The 20,903-nt window shown below is 34.5% G+C and overlaps 1 protein-coding gene across 2 annotated transcripts; it reads left to right on the forward strand.

The window, feature by feature from the left end:
• Positions 1-2,370: 2,370 nt before the first annotated feature.
• Positions 2,371-19,966, forward strand: HORMAD1 (HORMA domain containing 1). Of its 2 annotated transcripts, XM_016215499.2 has the most exons (14): positions 2,371-2,403; positions 3,045-3,189; positions 4,612-4,675; positions 5,084-5,120; positions 6,934-6,954; positions 7,223-7,249; positions 11,831-11,898; positions 12,375-12,526; positions 13,674-13,933; positions 15,723-15,789; positions 15,870-15,946; positions 16,615-16,698; positions 18,472-18,543; positions 19,889-19,966. In XM_016215499.2, the coding sequence occupies exons 1-14, from the start codon at positions 2,371-2,373 to the stop codon at positions 19,964-19,966; spliced, it is 1,185 nt and encodes a 394-aa protein (XP_016070985.2). The 2 variants fall into 2 exon arrangements, with proteins under 2 accessions (XP_016070985.2, XP_016070986.2); XM_016215500.2 differs by lacking the exon at positions 6,934-6,954.
• The last annotated feature ends 937 nt before the right edge of the window (positions 19,967-20,903 follow it).

Consider the following 20,903-nt stretch of genomic DNA (forward strand, 5'->3'; position numbering starts at 1 on the left):
TTGCGCACCGAAAGGTTGCCGGTTTGATTCCCCGTCAGGACACATGCCCGAGTTTGGGGCTTGATTTCCGGTAGCGGGTATGCAGGAGGCAGCCAATCATTCACGAATACTTCATGGAATACTACGCAGTGGTAAAAAAGAAGGATCTCTAACTCTTTGGGACAGCAGGGATGGACCTGGAGAGGATTATGCGAAGTGAAATAAGCCAGTCAGAGAAAGACAAGTACCACATGATCTCACTCATGTGGAATCTAATGAACAAAATAAACTGGTGAACACGACAGACAGAGACATAGAACTGTAGAGCAGTCAGACGAATTTCAGAGGGAAGGTGCGGGTGGGGAGTAGGGGGGGAGAGAGAAATCAACTAAGATGCATATATACTTGACCTATGAACACAGACAATAGTGTGGAGAAGGGGGGCAGGGGATGCCTTGTGGAGGGGTTCAATGGGGGGGAAGGAGGATACCTGTAATACTTTCAACAATAAAGAAAATATTATTATTATTATACTAGGGGATTTTCACTATTTTTGACCCAAAAAACAGGGTTCTAGTCTCCATTCCTCTCCTATTTGACTCTGGCAAATCTTTTCATCTATGGGGTGACTTTTCTAATTGGTAATGCAGACACATCAAAGTTTATGAATAATTACAATATGTTTATACTACTAACACAATTTACTTGAATATATAACAATCTGTAAACTAAAAAGCATGTACTGCTAGACAATCTCAAATTACCCACCAGCTCTGATTTTATTATTTTGTTTCTAAATACGACATTAATTACATTCAAAGCTCTCTGCTGTCCGCAGACATATAGCACAGTAAAACTATCTCGGTAGGAGACTGCTAGAGGAACTGGTTTCCTGAAGACACAAGAGACTGTAAGGTGGTAAGCACTACATGGTAGACTCAATAACAAAATTGAAGAAAGCAATCCTAAATTAATATGATTATTTAAATGGCGGCTGAGAACAGTTTGGTCATGGCAGGAAATCTATGCTTATCGGCAAAGCTTTGCACACGCACTTACCTAACCTTCCCCTGAGGCTTCCCGCTTTTCTAATGGAAACACAGCACCAGGTCCTTGGGGTTCCCAGCCTGCCTTGCGCTGCTCTTGGCGGGAAAGCTGACCTCGACATGGGGTCAAAAGGCACCTTCGCTCTTCCTCCCCCGCAACCGTTGAAGAAAGCGCATGCGCACTGGGCAAAGCGCGTCCTTCGCGGTGCTGCTCTCCTGGTCGCAGGTACCTGTCCCTCAGACCTTATGTAATATATGTCTTTGTCTTTTTTTTCTTTATCAATCTTATTATTATTTGCTTTTAAATCTCTTTTTCTGTCACCTTCTGCCAACTTTTAAGTTTCTTAGAGTCTTAATGGCGAAACATTCAGGGAAAAATGTATACCTAGTTAACTCGCGTCTGGGCCCAGCTTCATCAGGATAAATGTAAATATTTACAGTGAATAGACTCTCCTATGAACTCTTCTAGTTGAATTGTCTGATTAAGAAAAATGAAATTGGGACCAAAAAATGGAAATATCAAAATAAAGTTATAATTGAGAAATCAGAATCAGTAAAAAAATATATCTAGAATATTTTGTTTTCCTTTTATAGTTGTTCCACAGAGTAGGACAATACGTTATATCCAGAGCCGTGCTAAAAGTTCAGTGAGGAAAGTAACCTGATTCGCTTATTTTGAAACTACAAATTTAAAACAAAAATTAAAAGATTATTTTAAAGGGCTTGGCAGGGGCAGTTTTTCATTACCTAATACCTACCTGTAGAATGTTGTCAATGCATGAATACTGTGAAGTGCAGACAAATAGAAGATTATGCTTTTTGAAAAAGTACCTTTTAGCACTGGCCGGTGTTGCTCAGTAGTTAGAGCTTCCGCCCGCGCACCTAAGGGTTCCATTCCCAGCCGACGGCACGTACCTGGGTTGCAGGCTCCATCTGCCCCAGTGGAGGCGCGTGAGGGAGGCAACCAAATGATCTCTCTCTCTCTGTCTCCCCCTCTTCCTCTCCCCTCTCTCCCCCAGCCCGTCCCTCCCCACACTCTGTCTAAAATCAATGGAAAAATATCCTCTGGTGAGGATTAACACCAAAAAAATGTCTTTTAAAGAGCTTTCTTAGCCCCCTTATGTGAGGCTTGCTAGTCAGTCAAATGGCTTAAAATTAGGACCTTACGGGTACAGCAAAATGAATGTTTTTGAAGATTAAATTTTAAGTAATGGAATCCTCTTAGTCACATATAATTACTTCTGCCTTTGTATGTAGTAAACTAGAATAGGATAAAAATAAGATCTGAAGTTAAAGCTTGCATTTGTATCACAAGGTTGAATTAAAGAAAATACTTCATCAGAAGATGGCCACTGCACAATTGCAGGGAACACCCATGGTATGATTTTTTGTATTTTAATACATTTTAATTTAGCTAATTTTATTTTTCTTGAAGTCTCAACTATTTTTATATTTGAAAATTAGAGCCAACTGTTTGAGGGTTTAGTGATATCAGGAAACTCCATGTTTTGAGAAATGAAGATTTTTGCTAAACTATTTTGAATTACTGGAGAATTCTATTGGATGTGTGATGCAGTGCCTTCAATGGCTGGTTCAAGTTCAATTTACATTAGGTATTAATGAATGCTTTTCTGTTGCTTTGATGAAATTGTCATTCATAGCAGTTCACTCCTAGAAAATGAATGTCCATGCCCCACAAAGACAAAATTGTCATCTTTGCACAATCTTGCATTACACAGTGTTATCTATCTATGTTTTATGCATTTACAGACAGTTAACCTGCAAGGGGATTTTTAACACTATTGTTAAGCGCTTTTTACGTATTACCTTTAGGCTGCTACCCTGGAAGCACCCTCACATCTTAGAAACCACACTGACTTCCTGGGGATTATTAACCACTATAGTTAGGAATTCTTTGGGAGAGTACCGTGCTTTTGCAAAATTAGGTCTACTACAAATTCAGGAGGATTTTATTTTTAATAAATCTAAATAAAATGTTTTAATTTCCCTTGAATTTAGAGTGCGTTGGTATTTCCCAGTAAGATATCAACTGAGCAGCAGTCTTTGATGTTAGTGAAGAGGCTCCTAGCAGTTTCAGTATCCTGCATCACGTATTTGAGAGGAATATTTCCAGAATGTGCTTATGGGTCAAGATATCTAGATGGTAATATAATGTTTATTTTAAAAACTTTCTTAAACAGTTTTTATTTTGGCTTGCTCTAAAACTATAATTTTTGACTTGGAGATTTTGTTTTTTTAATAACAGCTTTATTGAGATATAAGTCACACACCTGACAATTCACTCATTTAAATTGCACAATTTCAGTGATTTTTAGATGTCCAAAGAGGTATGCAACTATCACCACTGTCAATTTTAGAAAATTTTCATCACTACAGAAGAAACTCCATACCCATTAAGTCACTCTCATTTCCCTCAACTTCTGCAGTCCTAAACAACCACCAATCTGCTTTCTATCTCTATGGATTTTTCTATTCTGGGCATTTCTTGTAATTGCAATCATACAATATGTGGCCCTTTGTGACTGGCTTATTTAACTTAGCACAATGTTTTCAAGGTTCATCCAGCTTAGCACAATGTTTTCAAGGTTCATCCATATTGTAGCATGGAATAGTACTTTTTTTTTTAATTGCTGAATGATACTCCATTATATGGTCCTATCATGGTTTATTTATCCATTCATCAGTTGATCAACATTTGGATTGTTTCCACTTTTTGGCTGTTATAAATAATGTCACATTTGTGTACAAGTTTTTGTGTGGACATCTAAGTGATTTTTAAAAAGTATATTCAGTACCTTTGAAAGCACTTAATCATAAATGTTTTCCATAGTTTCTCAAGTATAATTTCACCGGACATTACTCTTACAATGATGAAGTAAATAGATGAAAATATTCTATTATTTATAGCTTTGTACAGTGGTAGTGAATGTTCTTGTGTAAAAATAATACAGCCAGTTTATATATTATACTGCCCATAATATGTACGTAATCTTATGTAATATTATGCCTAATGTTGTGTACCAACTATGTGTTGGGTGATATATAAAGCACTGTGTTATGTATGATATCTTGTAATTCACATTACAGGCCTGTGAGTTAGATATTATCCCTGTTTTTCAGATAAGGAACCAGAGATTGAGAGATCTCAGTCCTTTCCATTGTATTACATGTTGCTTCTTTGCAGGGCTCTAACCAGTTAACTTCTTGGCCTTTTACAAGTATTTTCCTAGGATAAGGATCCATAGCAAATATTCTAAGACTCTTGAATAACAATGGTGTAAAAGCATCATGTCTAACTTTAAGTATGCCATAGCTTTTAAAAATGAAAAATTTCTACCTATCAACATGCACCCTAATCATTATGATGCCATTTTATAATAAGGATAAAAAGATTGTTTAGTTCCATGTAACCTTTCTTTTTTAATTATATTAATACTAATCTGGAATTTCATTGACAATAATATACTGATAATACACAGCTGAAGAACATAATCTTCACTTTACATTTCTAGTTGTTTACTAATCTTAAGTAGCTCTGTATTTATATTATAATTCTTGTATTTAGATCTTTGTGTCAAAATTCTGAGAGAGGATAAAAATTGCCCAGGAGCTACACAGTTAGTGAAGTGGTAAGTAAAAGAATACCTCACAATAGAATTTTAAAAAATTAAATTGTTTTTTGTACCATGGATACATTTCAATGTTTAACCCATTTTTAACACTGGATACCATTTTTGCAGGTTTTTCCATGAAAATTTTCCTTTATTTTACGCTCCATGTGAGTGGACTTCATTTTCCTATGAGTGTTCCCCACAAATACTAGCTGTCAGATATTTTATATATTCCCTTCCATCCATATCAACATTTTATGTTTCTGCCACATTGTTTTATTTTATTATTTTAAGCTAGTTAATAAGACTGGAGCTTTAATAAGAAGATTTTATATTATTTCGTCTTAAGATAATATGGGGATTTATTAAAAGAACTATTTTCTGGAAATGCATTCAATCTAAAAATGAATCCTTGATTATTTTTAGGATGCGAGGATGCTATGATGCTTTACAGAAAAAATATGTAAGTCAGCATCTCTTTATCCTTTCTTTCCACAATTTATTCTACAAATGTAACATCAGGTATCATGTAATAAAACATTAATTTAAACTAACTTGGGCATAGGCCAATCCAAATTACTAAAAAGCCTGAACATTTGAATATTTTAAAGACTAATATTCAACTCATTTAAAACTAATAGAATTAATATTTAACAGATTTTGCCAAGACATTTGTGGTGGTTAACACTCATTTGTATTAATTGCACATATTAATTTATAAAAACAATGCATTAAAAGTCTTTAAGTAGTTTATTCATTAGTTTCACATGCCTTCTATAACATCTTATTTATACTAATTTAATAAAGTATTTCTTTATGAGCATACAAAAATAAATTTCCATGTAGTCTAAGTTAAATTGTCACAAATTCTTAGTGAAATTTCAGTTAATAAAGTTTTACTATATACCATGAGCCTTTTTGTACACTTAGCATATATTTATGTCAACATATATAAAGAAGTGAAATAAAATTGTGAAAAAGATAAAATTCATCGTCACTACCTTCCCTCATTAAGGCATTAAATATTTAATGTTTATTAAATATTGAGTGCCTGTTATGTGCTAGGCATATATTCTAGGTAGGAGCTGGGTGGGCTAACAGTGGTCAACAAGATAAAGAGGGTTCCTTCTGTGGGGGGAAAACAGTCAATAAAAATGCAAGTCAGATAATTTCCAATAGTGTTAAATACCATTAAAATTTTTAGAAAAAGTATGTGGCAAATGGAAAGGTAAGGTAACTTTAGATGGGGCAGTCAGAAGAGCTACTGTGAGGAGGTGACATTTAAGCTGAGACTTAAATGAGAATAAACCAGGCAGGCATTGATATTAGGGAAAGAACATTCCTAGCAGAGCAGCAAATGCAGAGTTGGAGGGGAGTTTGGAGAGTTCATGGAACTAAAAGGTCAGTATGATTGGAGTGCAATGAACAGTGCAGGAGAGTGGCAGGAGATGAGCCTGAGGAGATAGGCAGGGCCAGAGCATTACAGTTGTGTAGGTAAGGAGTTTGGATTTTACTTTAGGTGCAAATAAACGTCATTTGAAGGTTTTAAGTAGAAATGTAACATTATTTGATTTATATGTTAAATTATAAATCACTTTAGCTGCTATTTAGAGAATATACAGTAGAAGAAGATTGAAATTAAGGAGAATAGCACTTTAATCTATTACTACAGTACTGGTAAAAACAAATAAATAAACAAACTGGTGGCTTAGACCTTGATAGCAGAAGAGGAGAAAAAAGAAAAGATTTAGGATGTATTTGACAGTAGAACTGATCAGACTTGGTGGTGGACTGGTTCTGGAGTATAAGCAAAAGATCTAAATCAAGGATGACTCTTAGATTTTGGCAGGTTACTTGAGTTAATGACTTCCTGTGATTCTCTTCCTGTGGTCTCCAAAGCCTCTTCCCTTTAGTAAATAAGCAGGGCCCTGACCTCTGTACTTTTTCTCCTTTCAAAATCAGTTTTCACATTGGTAAAGTTTAATGTGTTCTTTCACAATATGTATTTTCCTTGTAACTGGCAGTAATGCCTCTGTTTGCTTAAGCAAATAACATGAACTTCATCCTTCAGAAAGGCAAATGGAAATAGATATTTTACTGAATAGAGAAAGATATCTAAGGTAATATTGCTCTATGTGCTTCATATGAAGTCTGTTTTCTGCAAGATTGTTTCTTATTAGGAATAAATGTTGAAATAGGACAGAATTCTTATGATCCATCGTGAAAAAACATTTTATATAATAAAAGTAAGATTTTTGTTCTTTGTTGTATTTCAGCTAAGGATTGTTGTTCTAGCTGTAAGTATTTTTAAATTGTATGTTATTTTTTTAAAGACAGTCAAATTCAGCCTTGCTTTATTAAATATTACTAAAACCATCCATTAATTATGTCACTTTATTCAAATAACTGATCTGTTCAATGGAAAAAAAGTAACATAAATATTTTAGGGGGTTGTTTTGTATTTTATTTTGCTGAGTTCATATAATAGTTTAGTCTAAACAACTAATTTAATTCTCCTTTAATACTCAGTCGTGTATAACTCAATTGTAAATTATTTTTAAATAGGTATACACCAACCCAGAAGACCCTCAGGTAACTGCTTAAGTTAGTAAAGAAACATAATGCCTCTAATATCTAAAAAATAACTTAAATTATAATATAATATCTTATGCTTTTAATTGTGCTTCTTTTTCTTTTTTTTTTTTCTTTTTAAAATATTTTTATTGATTTCAGAGAGAGGAAGGGAGAGAGAGAGACAGAAACATCAATGATGAGAGAGAGTCATTGATTGGCTTCCTTTGCACGCCCCCTGCTGGGGACTGAGCCCGAAACCTGGGCATGTGCCCTGACTGGGAATCGAACTTTGATCTCTTGGATCATAGGTCAGTGTTCAACTGCTGAGCCATGCTCTCTGGGCTGTAGCTTGTTTTTTTTAATTGTACTTTAATCAATGCACTTTCACATATTATTTTCATGTTTGAACCTTTTTGAAGTAAAACAGGATTTGTATTGTTATCTTTATTTTCTTATCTTTGTTTATTGTATTTTTAAAAATTGGGATATAATTCATATGCCATAAAATTCACCCTTTAAAAGTGTAGTTTTTAATATATTCACAAGGCTGTGCAATCATTACCATTATCTAATTCCAGAATATGTCCATCACCCCTTAAAGAACCTCTATAACTATTATCAAATATTCCTCCATTTCCCCCTGCCCCTGGGAACCACTAATCTCCTTTGTTTCTATGGACTTACCTGTTGTTGACATTTAAAAAAATTTATTGTTGAAAGTATTACATATGTCCCCCATTTTCCCCCCTTTGCTCTCTTCCACCCATCTCCCACACCATCCCAGGCCTTCACCTGTCTATTGTCTGTGTCCATAGGCTATGACTAATTTGTACTTCTAAATCCCTTCACCTTTTTCACCCATCCCACCAACCCCTCTCCCATCTGGCAACGGTCAAAATGTTCTCTGTATCTATGAATCTGTTTCTGTTCTGCTTGTCCATTTATTTTGATTTTTAGATTCAGTTGTTGATATGTATTTATTGCCATTTTATTGTTCCTGTCTTTGATCTTTCTTCTTCTTCTTAAAGAGGACCCTTGACATTTCATGTAATACTGATTTGGTGGTGATGAACTCCTTTAGCTTTTTCTTGTCTGGGAAGCTCTTTATCTGACCTTCAATTCTAAATGATAGCTTTGCTGGGTAAAGTAATCTTGGTTGTAGGTCCTCACTTTTCATCACTTTGCCACTCCCTTCTCGCCTACGAAGTTTCTGTTGAGAAGTCAGCTAACAGTTGTATGGGTGCTCTCTCATAAGTAACTAACTGCTTTTCTCTGGCTGCTTTTAAGATTCTTTGTCTTTAACCTTTGGCATTTTAATTATGATGTATCTTGGTGTAAGCCTCTTTGGGTTCATCTTGTTTGGGACTCTGTGCTTCATGGACTTGTATGTCTATTTCTTTCACCGGGTAAGGGATGTTTTCTGTCATTATTTTTTCAAATAGGTTTTCAATTTCTTGCTCTCTCTCTTCTCCTTCTCCATGATGCGAATGTTGGTATGCCTGAAGTTGTATGCCAGAGGATCCTTACACTATCTTCATATTTTTGGATTCTTTTTGCTGTTCTGATTGGGTATTTTTTGCTTCCTTATATTCCAAATTTTTTATTTGATTCTTGGTGTCCTCTACTGTTAATTCCCTGTAAATTTTCTTTTTTTTAGTTAGCATATCCTTCATTTCTGACTGGTCCTTTTTTATGTTGTTGATGTTCTCACTAAGTTTCTTGAAGTTTTCACTAAGTTCCTTGAAGTTCTCAGTAAGTTCCTTGAGCATCCTTATAACCATTGTTTTGAACTCTGTATCAGGTAGTTTTCTTGCTTCCATTTCATTTAGTTCTTTTTCTGGAGATTTCTCCTATTCTTTCATTCGTGACATGTTTCTTTGTCTCCACATTTTGGCTGTTTCCCTGTGTTTGTTTCTATGTATTAAGTAGATCTGCTGTGTCTCTTGGACTTGGTAGAGTGGCCTTGTGTAGTAGGTGTCCTGTAGGGCCCAGTGGCTCAGCCTCTTCAGTCCCTGAGCTGGGCGCTCCAGGACAATCTGTTGCAAGGATCAGCTGTGACTACAGCGGAAGAGCTGCTGTGCAGGAGCCGACTCTATGGAGCAGGACTTACTTCAGTGGGGCTTTAGTGCTCACTTATTCCACCTCTTAAGTGTGTCACTCGTGGAGGTGGCAAGGTTGTAATCTGGCATGGCCAAAGCTGACCACCAAGTGCCCTAGCTCTGGAGCCTCCCAAGAAGTGTAAAGCCAACCACTGCCTGTGCTCTGCCCTGGGCCACACAGCATGAGCTACAAAGCAATCTGCAGATGGCTGCTATTTGTGTTGGGCTTGGAGATGCCCAGGAGAGGCCAAGCTATGAACCAAGGTGGGCTGCCACTAGTGCTGGGCCCGGGGCCACTTATTGAGAGGTAAGGAGCACGCTGAGGCCAGCTGCTGTTTGTTTGAGAGATTTGGGGAAAGTCTGAAGCATAAGGCAAGAGAGGCCAGTTGTATGGAAAGGCCACTGGAAATGGCTTGGATGAAACTGCAAGTAGGGAGGGGTGGAATCTCAGAGAATCACCAGGGCAGTGGGGAGGGGGGTTGTTTGTTAGCCAGGTTGACGGAGATTCAGATATGAGGCTCTGCCTGCCTGCTCTATGGCAGGGAAGGCTCAGCAAAGGAACAATGGCCTCTGCCAGCACTTCTGTCTGGGGGAATGCTGCCCCTCCAGCTCTTTCCCTGATTCCAGGCAAGTTAGTTTCAACTCAAATGTCCCAGTTTCCTCTCAAGCTGCTGCCTCAGCGCTGGAGCTCAGGGGAACAGAGACTGAGTAAGTTAATGGCTGGGCCCTTTAAGAGGAACTTTCTGGGGCCAGCAGTCTCCTTGTCACTCAGCCACAAGCCCCTCTGGTTTTTTCAGCCAGAAGTTGTGGGGACTTATTCCTGATACTGGAACTCTGGGTTGAGGGGTTCTGGTGTCGGGTGGGACCCGTCACTCCTCAGAGAAACCTCCGCAGCCAAGATATTCCTCCTGATTTTAAACTGCCACTTGTGGATGTGGGATCAGCCAGTTCTGAGATTCGGCCCCAAGTTTCTGCCCCTCCTACCAATCTCGATGTGCTTTGTCTTTAATTCCCTAGTTTTAGGACTTCCATTCAGCTAGATTTCAAGTGGTTCTGAATGATGGTTGTTCTGTATTTGAGCAGTAATTTTGATGTGGTTGTGCACTGCCATCTTGACCAGAACTCTATTGTTATCTTTAAATAAATTAATACGCTTACTGCAAGAGTTATTATGTGACTGATCCTAGGTGACAAAGCCACAGACCATTTGAAATAACTTGAATATCCTAACTTCTGGTTCTTTACAATATTCCTTTTATAGAATTATGAAAGGGATTGAGTTTGAAAAAAATAAGAAACTCCTTAAATTTTGGCTGTTCATCCCAGTTTAGTCACATCCACCAGTTTATCTGAAAATTCAAGTGGGGATTATAAGACATGAAAAGAAAAACCAGAAGACAAGAAACTAAGAGGGGGGGAAATCTCTTGATTGCTTACTATTATTAGGCTCTGTTCTTTGGGGCTTTCTGTGTGTTATCTCATTGACTTATCACAACTTTTGTCATAGAAAAGCAGTATACCATTTTCACCTCTACTTTATAAATAAGGAAGCCTAGACACAAAGTTTCTTGCCTTTGTTCACAGTGGCAGAACCAGAATTTGGACTTAAGAAGTCCAGTTCATGATCTGGGTGCTTAACCATTACATTATAGCTGTTATAATACAGTGTTTTACTCAGTCATGGAGAAGCAGATTTTAAAAAAACAAAGAACTAATCCCCATCCCTATGGAGCACTGAAATGTAATAGAAGTATTAGAGCTTCAAGAGGGCCGAGAATGTGTCTTTTCTTTGATACTCATGCCTTAATATATGTCCATGGTGACAAAGAAATTAATGCTTAATATATGTCCTTGGTGACAAAGAAAATCATATTGGCAAAGGCAATGAATTAGTGGATTGTTCAGAAACTAACAGTTCAGAAAAATGTTCATTTATTTTCAGATGTTTTACAGTTGCACCTTTTTTTCTTTCAATAAAAGAGAAAATTTGCTTATGAACTAATATTTATTGAATGCTTGGTATGCCAGGTACTTTATTAAGGGCTCTGTATAAATTATCCCACTTGATAAATACAATGCCAATGAGATAGGTACTATTTTCAGTCCCTTCCATTAGCCGGTTAAACTGAGACTTAGAAAGCTTAAATGATTTGTTTATGGTTACAGTATAGCAAGGATTGAAGCCCTGTGCTTTGTCATTCTTCTAAAGTAAGATATGCTGCCTCCCTTCCTTACCTGTCTGCTAAGGAATTCCTTCTCTCTGGTATATCTAACATACATTGCAATGAGTGGGGGAATAAATGTCTCTCCAAGATTGAAGCCCCAAATCCCAAACCATGGTAATCAACTATTGAGGCTTTAAAGTTTCAATGGGACAATAGCGATTAATATGGCAAAAAAAATTATTAGGTAAATATTAAGAGTCATACAAAAGTAGTATATAGCTACTTGGCTGCCAGGACTGTATATCGGATACATAACTGCGTGTTTTCTATTTAAGACAATTTCAGAATGTTACCAATTTAAATTCAAGTACACCAAGAATGGACCAGTCATGGACTTCATAAGGTATTGTTCTATACTTTTCTTTTTCTATGACAGATTACCATTTATTCATATTAATAGTATATAGCTAAACTTCAGGATTAATTTTGAAACTTTTCAGACATCCCCCATTAACCATCAAGGTGTGGCTGTACCAAATATCCTTCGAGTAGCTGCAAGCCAGGATTTGGTAGCTAAATATACACTATTTTAATTATGAAACAGAGCCAACGAGTAAGAAAGCTATTGTATGCTTGAGTGATTATAAATATAATTAAAACTCATGATTTGTTTCCTTTAAATATCTTATATAAAATGCATATAAATTTATGTAAAATTAAGTTACTAGTTTATAATAATTTTTTTAAATGACATTTTATGGTTCTTTTCGACTTAACAACTTAATGCTATAAAAGAAATAAGAATCTCATATAGTAAAATGTGAAGCCATGTTATTAGAAGCTATAGGTGTGATAAAATAATGTGTGATTCTCTTCTAGTAAAAATCAAAGCAGTGAATCTAGTATGTCATCTGCTGACACCAAGAAAGCAAGTATTCTCCTCATTCGCAAGATTTATGTTCTAATGCAAAATTTGGAACCTTTACCTAATGACGTTTGTTTGACCATGAAACTTTTTTATTATGATGAAGGTACTATTTGCAATACATCCTGTTTTAGTTGGTATCTGCATGTTTTATTATTATCGAAACTATTGGTTTTCATCCCAAATGTTTGTAAGGGCCTAAATTGTTATATATTTTTTGAAATTACAAAATTTACATCGAATATATTTGAAAAAGATTTGAAAAAATACACAGACTTCCCCAGTGATAACAACATAGCTATGAGAGGTACAGTATTACTCATAATTAAAGAAATGAAACAGTAAGGTACCATTTTTCACTTATTAGATCAGTAAAATTTGTCAACCCATTATTGGCAAGGGGTGGGGGAAGCAGGCATTTTTATACACTGTTGAGAGAATATATGTGGCATTTTTAGATGACAATTTGGCAGTATTAAAATTTTAAGTGCACATGTCTTTAATCCTGAAATTCTGTAGCTAGAAAAGTATCTTGGGAATATACTTACACAAATAAGCAAGTTATTTATATATAAGGATTTTCATTATAGCATTGGTTAAAATAAGAACAAACTGGAAACAACCTGGAGTGTCCTTCATTGGAGGATTCTGTAAATAGGTTATGGTGCATCTATAAAATAGAATACTGTGCAAGCTATTAAAAAGAATGCACTGATAAATTAACTTACTCAAGAAATTTTAAAACATTTAAAAGATGTTAAAAAATAGCTAAGCACAGAATAGTATGATCTCATTTGTGTTTTTAAGGATATATATATGAATATATGTGGAATATTATACATTTTACATGCATCATATGTTCTAAAAGAACATAAAGCAACAACATAACAACTAACATTTATTGAATACTTGCTATATGCCAGTTCTGTTCTAAGCATTTTGTACATTTTAATTCATTCAATACCCACAATTACTCTATGAGGTAGGTACTGTTATTTTCCCCATTTTACAGATGAGAAAAACAAATCAAGGATGATAAATCATTTCCTCAAGATCACACAGACAGTCAAGTGAAGAAAAAAAGGTTACCTTTAGGAAATAAAATAATAACTTGGAGACAATAAGAGAGTGATTTTTACTTTTTATTGTATGCCCTTTATTACTATTTGAAATTTCTTCAATCTGCATATATTTTTATAATAATATTTTCTTCAATTTCATGAACAGCACAGTTTATACTTACTCTTTTGCAGTTACACCCCCAGATTACCAGCCTCCTGGTTTTAAGGATGGTGATTGTGAAGGAGTGATATTTGAAGGGGAGCCTATGTACTTAAATGTGGGAGAAGTCCCAACATCCTTTCACACCTTCAAAGTGAAAGTGACCACTGAGAAAGAACGAATGGAAAATATTGATTCAACTGTATTATTTCCAAACCAGTTAAAAACACCATTTCAAAAAATTCTCATGGACGAAGATGATCCAGAAGATGAACAGGAGCATTATACATCTGTAAATATATTTAAAGAAACATAAAGTACAGTGATAATAAATGTTTGTCTCAACAAGAACTTTAATAGCTCTTGTTAATATTTGTATAAATACTGTATCAGAATCATAAACCCAAAGATTAGAAGGGACCTTAAAGATGATGCAGGCTTGTTTTAAAGAATAAATGATAAAAATATTCAACTTTCTCAAAATGTATGCTGGTTCTAAGAACCCCTAGATTTTATTGTTGTTTGAGAGCAGAGTTAGACATGTTCACACAACAAGCTGCCACTTCCATAGCTCTGGAATTTCCACACAGATGTTAGCATACACTCTGAATATGCCCCAACCCAGTTTAAAACTTCAAAATGTTTTAAAACTTTTTATCTTTATGCAAACAACATTATTCTCAAATTTAAAAGCGCAACGATTTTTAATGAAGTCAGGAATGATCCTAGAGGCCCAGTCAACCACCTGACCTCCCCTCAGTGTGGACTCTGAGGAAACCCCTTGGTCTCTGGAGCATAGTTTAAAAACCACTGACCTAGTCCAATTCCCCAACTAATGCTGGAACCCTTTTTACAACATCCCTACTAGCTCATTTTACAGATGAGAAAAACAAATCCCTTATCCTGAATTTCTTCAGGGCTTGGAAAGTCACTGTCCTGATGTAGCCTGGAGTTCCTGGAAGGAAAAAATGTGTACAGGGTATTATTGTCGTCCTCCTGTACCTAGCACTTAGATTTATAGGTGTGCATTTTCAGTATTGGTTGAATGAATGGATGAATATAAGTATAACAAAGCTTTTGTTGTTGTTGCCTCACTCCCAGAAAATCTTGCATCATTAATGTGATCGTTCTTTAATCTCATCTTTGTTGTTTTCTCTTACCTTATTTTATGCTAAAGTATGACCACAGTACTTACGTATAGAGACTGACTATTCTGATTTAGGCTCTGTGGCCACATCCTTACAAATAGAAAATTCCATTTTTGACCAATACAGTCAAAGAAGAAATCTTTTTTCTAAAACCTAAATCCCAGTCTTGCTTTATAAACAGATATGTCTGGGATTTATGTAGCATTCTTTAAAATATTTAAAGCTCAGCCCTTGCCTGTATGGTTCAGTTGGTTTAGCGTCATCCCATACACCAAGAGGTCACCAGTTCGATTCCCAGTCAAGGCACATACCCGGGTTGTGGCCTCCATCCCCATGCAGGAGGCAGCCGATCGATATTTCTCTCCCTCTCTCCCTTTCCCTTCCTTTCTCTAAAATCAGTAAAAACATATTTTTAAAAAAAATATTTAAAGTCTTTTGACATATGTCACAAAGGGAATAATAATTACAAGGTAGACATTAAACCTGTTATTTCTACCATGACTGAGCTTTCCTTCACAAACTCCCTGAAGAGTTCTGGGGCATATTCAGAGTGTATGCTAACATCTGTGTGGAAATTCCAAAACTATAGAAATGGCAGCTTGTTATGCGAATATGTCTAATTCAGTGCCCTCAAACAACAGTAAGATCTAAGGGTTCTTAGAACCATCATACATTTTGAGAATGTTGTATATTTTTATCATTTGTCCTTAGAGCAACCCTGCAAAGTAAAGTAGTATTTTATACTTTGTCTGGATAAATAAGTTGCCTTGTTATAGTAATTATAGGACCACTTTATTTCTAGCAAGCATAAGGTAGCTGTAGTCTTGTTATATTTAACCTTCACAGAAAACAAATTGTTCATAAATATGTCTACCAAGTTGTTTTAGTTTCTTTTTGAAATGTGTCTCTTTTTTTCCCCATGTAATTATGTAGGATGATTTTGACACTGAAATGAAAATGGAAGAGCAGAAAAAAAACCCTGGATCTTCCGAACTTGGAGGTACTTGAAGTCAATGAAAATGTAGATTAGTTCACTTCCAGTTCTACTTTATACTATTTTAACTTTTTGTTTTTTTACAGAACCAAGTTTAGTTTGTGAGGAAGATGAAATTATGAGATCTAAAGAAAGTTCAGAGCTTTCAATTTCTCATTCTCAGGTATAAACTTGTAGTTCCATCTCACTTTTAACTTTTTCCTCCCAAAAGACTGTTGTTTATATGCTTATTTAGTTATTTCTCAGATTTTCTTAATCTAGGTCTTTAACAGTATCTGGGAATTATATGTTGAATGTTCTAAGTGGATTTGTTTAGTAATAAATCTAAATACTGTTCGTAGAATCTCAATATTCAGAGCTAGATAGAATCTTAAACAATTATTATCCACCACCCTTTGTATATACAAATGGAATATATAACATATTTTTGTTGCCTTGGAGCAGAACATGTTTAATTTTCTTTTCCATTTACAGTAAAATCTAGAAGTAGCATTTAGATAAAATGAAATTGAAAATGGTACTGATGATTGTCCCCCTTTGCACAGTCCCTTTCTCCAATGGCAGTGGGTTAAAGTTTTTATCTTCTAGAAGAGTAGGCCTGGTGATGATCATTTGGGACTTCCTCAGCTCAGTGAATGGTCAGTTGTGAACAGTGTCAGTTGCCCTATCTTTATCTTTGTGCTTTTTGTGACAGTAAAGATCAACTCAAAATTATTAATTTCATTACCTCAACAAACAAGACCCGAAATTTTATATGATTGAATTTTTAAACCCCATCTCTGTGGTATGAGAAGCTTTTATTATGTTTTTTGTAATTATTTTATTTTCTAGGTTGAGCAGTTAGTCAGTAAAACATCTGAACTTGTTATGTCTGAAAGCAAAACAAGAAGTGGAAAAATTTTTCAGAATAAAACAGTAAGTGTCTCGTTAGATTTGTTTTCCATTCTAACCTTATAATTTTTCCCCAAATGTGAGTTTATTTCGCTTATGAACACTTCATTTATTGGACCAATATTTAGTAAGCACTAACTACGTGTCAGGTACTTTACTAGGTGCTAGAAATATAACATAAATAATACATAGTTCCTGTTCTTAGATAAAAGAGAGGGACATCTAGAAAAGGCTTTGAGAAGTGACATCATTATCTAGACTCTCAAGGAAATGCCAAAATATTCCATGTTCTATCTTGTAAATGGATTATCTTGTTAATAAGATACCTAAAAAGGAATGTTTTGTATGTATCTTGCATAAAATGAATCTCATGTTCTTAAGCAAAAAAAACAAACACTGCTTTATTTTAGTTTTTGGTATAGATTGTACTAAATAGAAATTTGTATTTTATTTTAAACCTTTAAGTTACTCTCAAAGGTTCAGAGGTAAAGAAAAAGCATTTTGTAAAATATACAAAATATTATATCAAAAAGTAAGAAACAAACAGCACACTCTAACAGTGGTATGCTGGAGCATTTCTTCCCACTCCTCATTCAATGACATCATGTTGGCAGCTTGTAATTGGACATAAGAGTATTTACAGCATGGATATCAGCAAATGCCTCAACTCAGGATTTGTTTCTCCCAGAGAACAAGTTATTAAACATTTACCGGCACAACACTGATTATGGTGCCATTTTTAGGTGTCTCTCCCGCCCGCCACCCCCCCCACCCCCCCCATTCTCAATGGGAAGTTAGAACTGGCAGAAAACAGCACTGAAACTAGTATGTTGATGAAAGCAAGAGAGAAAAGAATTTCAAAAATTACTATCTCTAGCAGTAAAATGTTCTTCCTAGGGAGCTTCTTTTTAGGATGAGTATCCTTTTTTAGGATATAAGGAGAAAAGCCAGCATAAAAAAAATTATTAGGCAAGATTTCCTTGTAATGTAACATTGGATGCTTTGGGAACATAAATTCACTTCTGAAATTGCCCATGTTTTTCTATATGAACTTTCTGCCAAGAGTACTCCTGATTTTGAGACTCATGACTGAATTATGGTTAGGAAAGGGCAAGAAATGAAAATATTTAATAGTTTATATACTAAGGAAGTTATTATTGAAGAATACATTTCAAGCATCATAAAATTAATATGTCCTTTTAAAGAATAGTAATATGATAGCTAATAATTTGTCATCATTCAATACTCATTTTAAAAACTGAATATATGGCATTATTCACAGTAGCCAAAGGTGGAAAAAACTGAATAAACAAAGTGTGGTATATCCATACAATAGAATATTATTCAGCTATAAAAAGAAATGGCATACCAGTACATGCTACAACTTGAATGGACCTTGAAAATATTATACTAAGTGAAAGAAGTCAGTCACAAAAGTCCACATATTATATGATTCCATTCACATGAAAGTCCAGAATAGGGATTTCTATAGAGACAGTCGTAGGGCTGGTGGGAAGATGGGAGAATAGATGAGTGATAACTATAAGGGCATATCGTTTCTTTCTAGAGTGTTGAAAATGTTCTAAAATTGACTATGGTGATGGTTGCATAGCTCTGTGAATATATTTTAAAATCACTGAATTGTACACTTTTAAATAGGTGAATTGCATGGTGTCTGAATTACATCTCAGTAAAACTGTTTTTTAAAAAAACTTCATGTAGTACCTATGGTTAAAAATCAAGTGTTATTTGTTCTTTGAGAAGTAACCAATTAGTGATTATTCTATCTTTTTGGAGGTTAATGGAAATAAACCAGTAAAATCTTCTAAAGAAAATCAGAAGAGAAGTCAACTTGAATCTGGGAAGACAGTAAGTCTTATAACATATGGGTTGAATAAAATGGCAAGTATCAGAATATCATTATTATGGTTTAAATTTAAGATGACAAATATAATATATCTTGATATACCTCAGAGCTCTGATATCCAAATCTTTTAAAAATGTATTTGGTTACCCGAAAATAGGATGATTTTAAAATAAGATGCACTATGTTGGTTTATTAATTTTTCCATGTAAATATTTAATGCCTGGTTCCATGAATGATTTTAAGTAGTTGGAGGAATTTACAAAATAAATAAAAATCAATATGAGGAAAATATGAATTGAATGAGAAAATGAGAGTACAAGAATATTCAAGCCATTTTATTTATTATAGAGCTAAAATTGGGCCACAAATTTGATCTGAGCTTTCTAGAGATCAAAACTAAAGTAGAAACAAGACAAGTTACCAAATCCACATGTTCCTCAAATATATAGCATTTCTTCCAAGTACCTTAGGAGAAAAAATTTTTCCTGACCTAAATCCTTTAACAGTTGTTTTATATTTGGAATCTTATTTTACTAAGTGAAATAATGTATTTGTCATTTTGGAGATAAATATTTATACTTTTAGTATTTTAGAATTTAGAATTTTTAGTGTTATTAGTAGGCTAAAATTAGGCAACTGAAAACTTAAAACTATTTTTGAAAATCAAATATTAAAGGGGTAATTTCAAAAATATAGTTGGTTAGTACTATTATCAAGTTACATATCTTAAGAAGGGAATGGAATAATCTGACATTTCACTAATATATTAGATTCTTTACTTTTTCCCGATGTATTAAGGCTTGATTTTTTTCCCCCTGCAAAATCATAATTCAATTTGTATCCTTTATAAGTTTCTCACAGAAAAATCAAAGTTCAGTAACTCAGGGAATCTCGTTAGGAATTTTCCTAGGTTGTCCTCCCGTTCTTTCAAAAGTGTACATTGAATGTCTACTATCTATTAGGCACTGCTAAGTACCAGGGATACAAAAACAAAACATGATTTAAATCTTACATTGTGCCAAGGTAGAGTGTTTTTTATTTGAAGCTCATTTTATAATCCTTTTTCCCTCTCTCAGTCCCCCAAAATATTTTACTATTTTAAGGGCATAATGTTAACCCTATCTATCTACTACTCCTACAACCCTAATGAAGAGCTTATTCTTTGCAAGTATATACTTTCAGCAGCCATCAGAAGATTTAAAGAACCCAGGTAACCTATCTTAGTAGGACATAGGTATACTTTTTTAAAAAGAAGAAGAAAGAAACTTCAGAAACATGAAAAGATATAAAATTAAAGACATTTAAACTATAAAATACCTATTCTTAGTAGCTGTTTTCTTTTTACAGGTTCATCACTTTAATTCTGCTAGTCGAGAGTCAGTGCCAAAAAGAAGAAAATTTAGTGAACCAAAGGAACATATATAAAAATTATTTTTCTTCTGCATGTTTGCAAAGTTCATCTCAACATTTAAAGGACACTATATTACTATTTTAAGGTGTGTTTGCCCTATCTCTGAAAATTTATGTGTAGTCTTAAGCGGTTAGTACACTAAAATGAATTCTTAGCTATCATATTGTGATCCTTAAACTTATCTAAGACAAATCCAAGAGAACTTCTGAATAACACCAAAAGTACCAGTGTCATAATTGATTGTTTATTACCCAATATTGATCTATCTTCCATTTTGGTGGACACTTCTTTTAAACAAACATTAATTTTTTTAGGTCCTCTAAAGCCATTTTTGAAACAAATAATGTTCATTTTGGTGTTACATTTTGGAAGGAATTAACTTTTTACTTATGTTAAAACTATACCATTTAACTGGCTGTGTTTACAATTGTGTTATTAAAACAATGTTCTTCAGTACTTTGATATAGTGTATTAACATGATAATATATAATGTACAATTGAACACTGATGCTTTACCTTTTTTAAAAATATTTTTTTACTACAAGACAAAATGATGACTGATTTTTAAAGTCTGACATTTTGCAGTGCATAAATAAAATATTGTTAAGCATCTACACTCTTTCATGGCTTTCAATTTTTATATAATTAGCAGAAAATGTTTAGCCACTAATTTTGAGGTCATTTCAGTAGATGTTACATTGCAAGAACTTTTGAGTGGTAGTGTGAAAGATACTGTGCCTTTAGTGAGAAACCTGGGACATGGTTTCAGCCTTGACCATTTCGTTTGCTTCAGAAAAGGAAGACTTAAAACTTGGTCTGCTTGCCTCTTGCGGTTTCAGCAGACATAGTCTAAAAACATACATTATACATGGTTTTGCCAGTAACAAGTGCTAAGTACAGAATGTTGGTATGTATGCGATAGTAGAAATGTACCCATTCTGTTTAATGTAA

Source organism: Miniopterus natalensis, chromosome 19 (assembly GCF_054644295.1).
Source record: "Miniopterus natalensis isolate mMinNat1 chromosome 19, mMinNat1.hap1, whole genome shotgun sequence".
NCBI lineage: Eukaryota > Metazoa > Chordata > Mammalia > Chiroptera > Miniopteridae > Miniopterus > Miniopterus natalensis.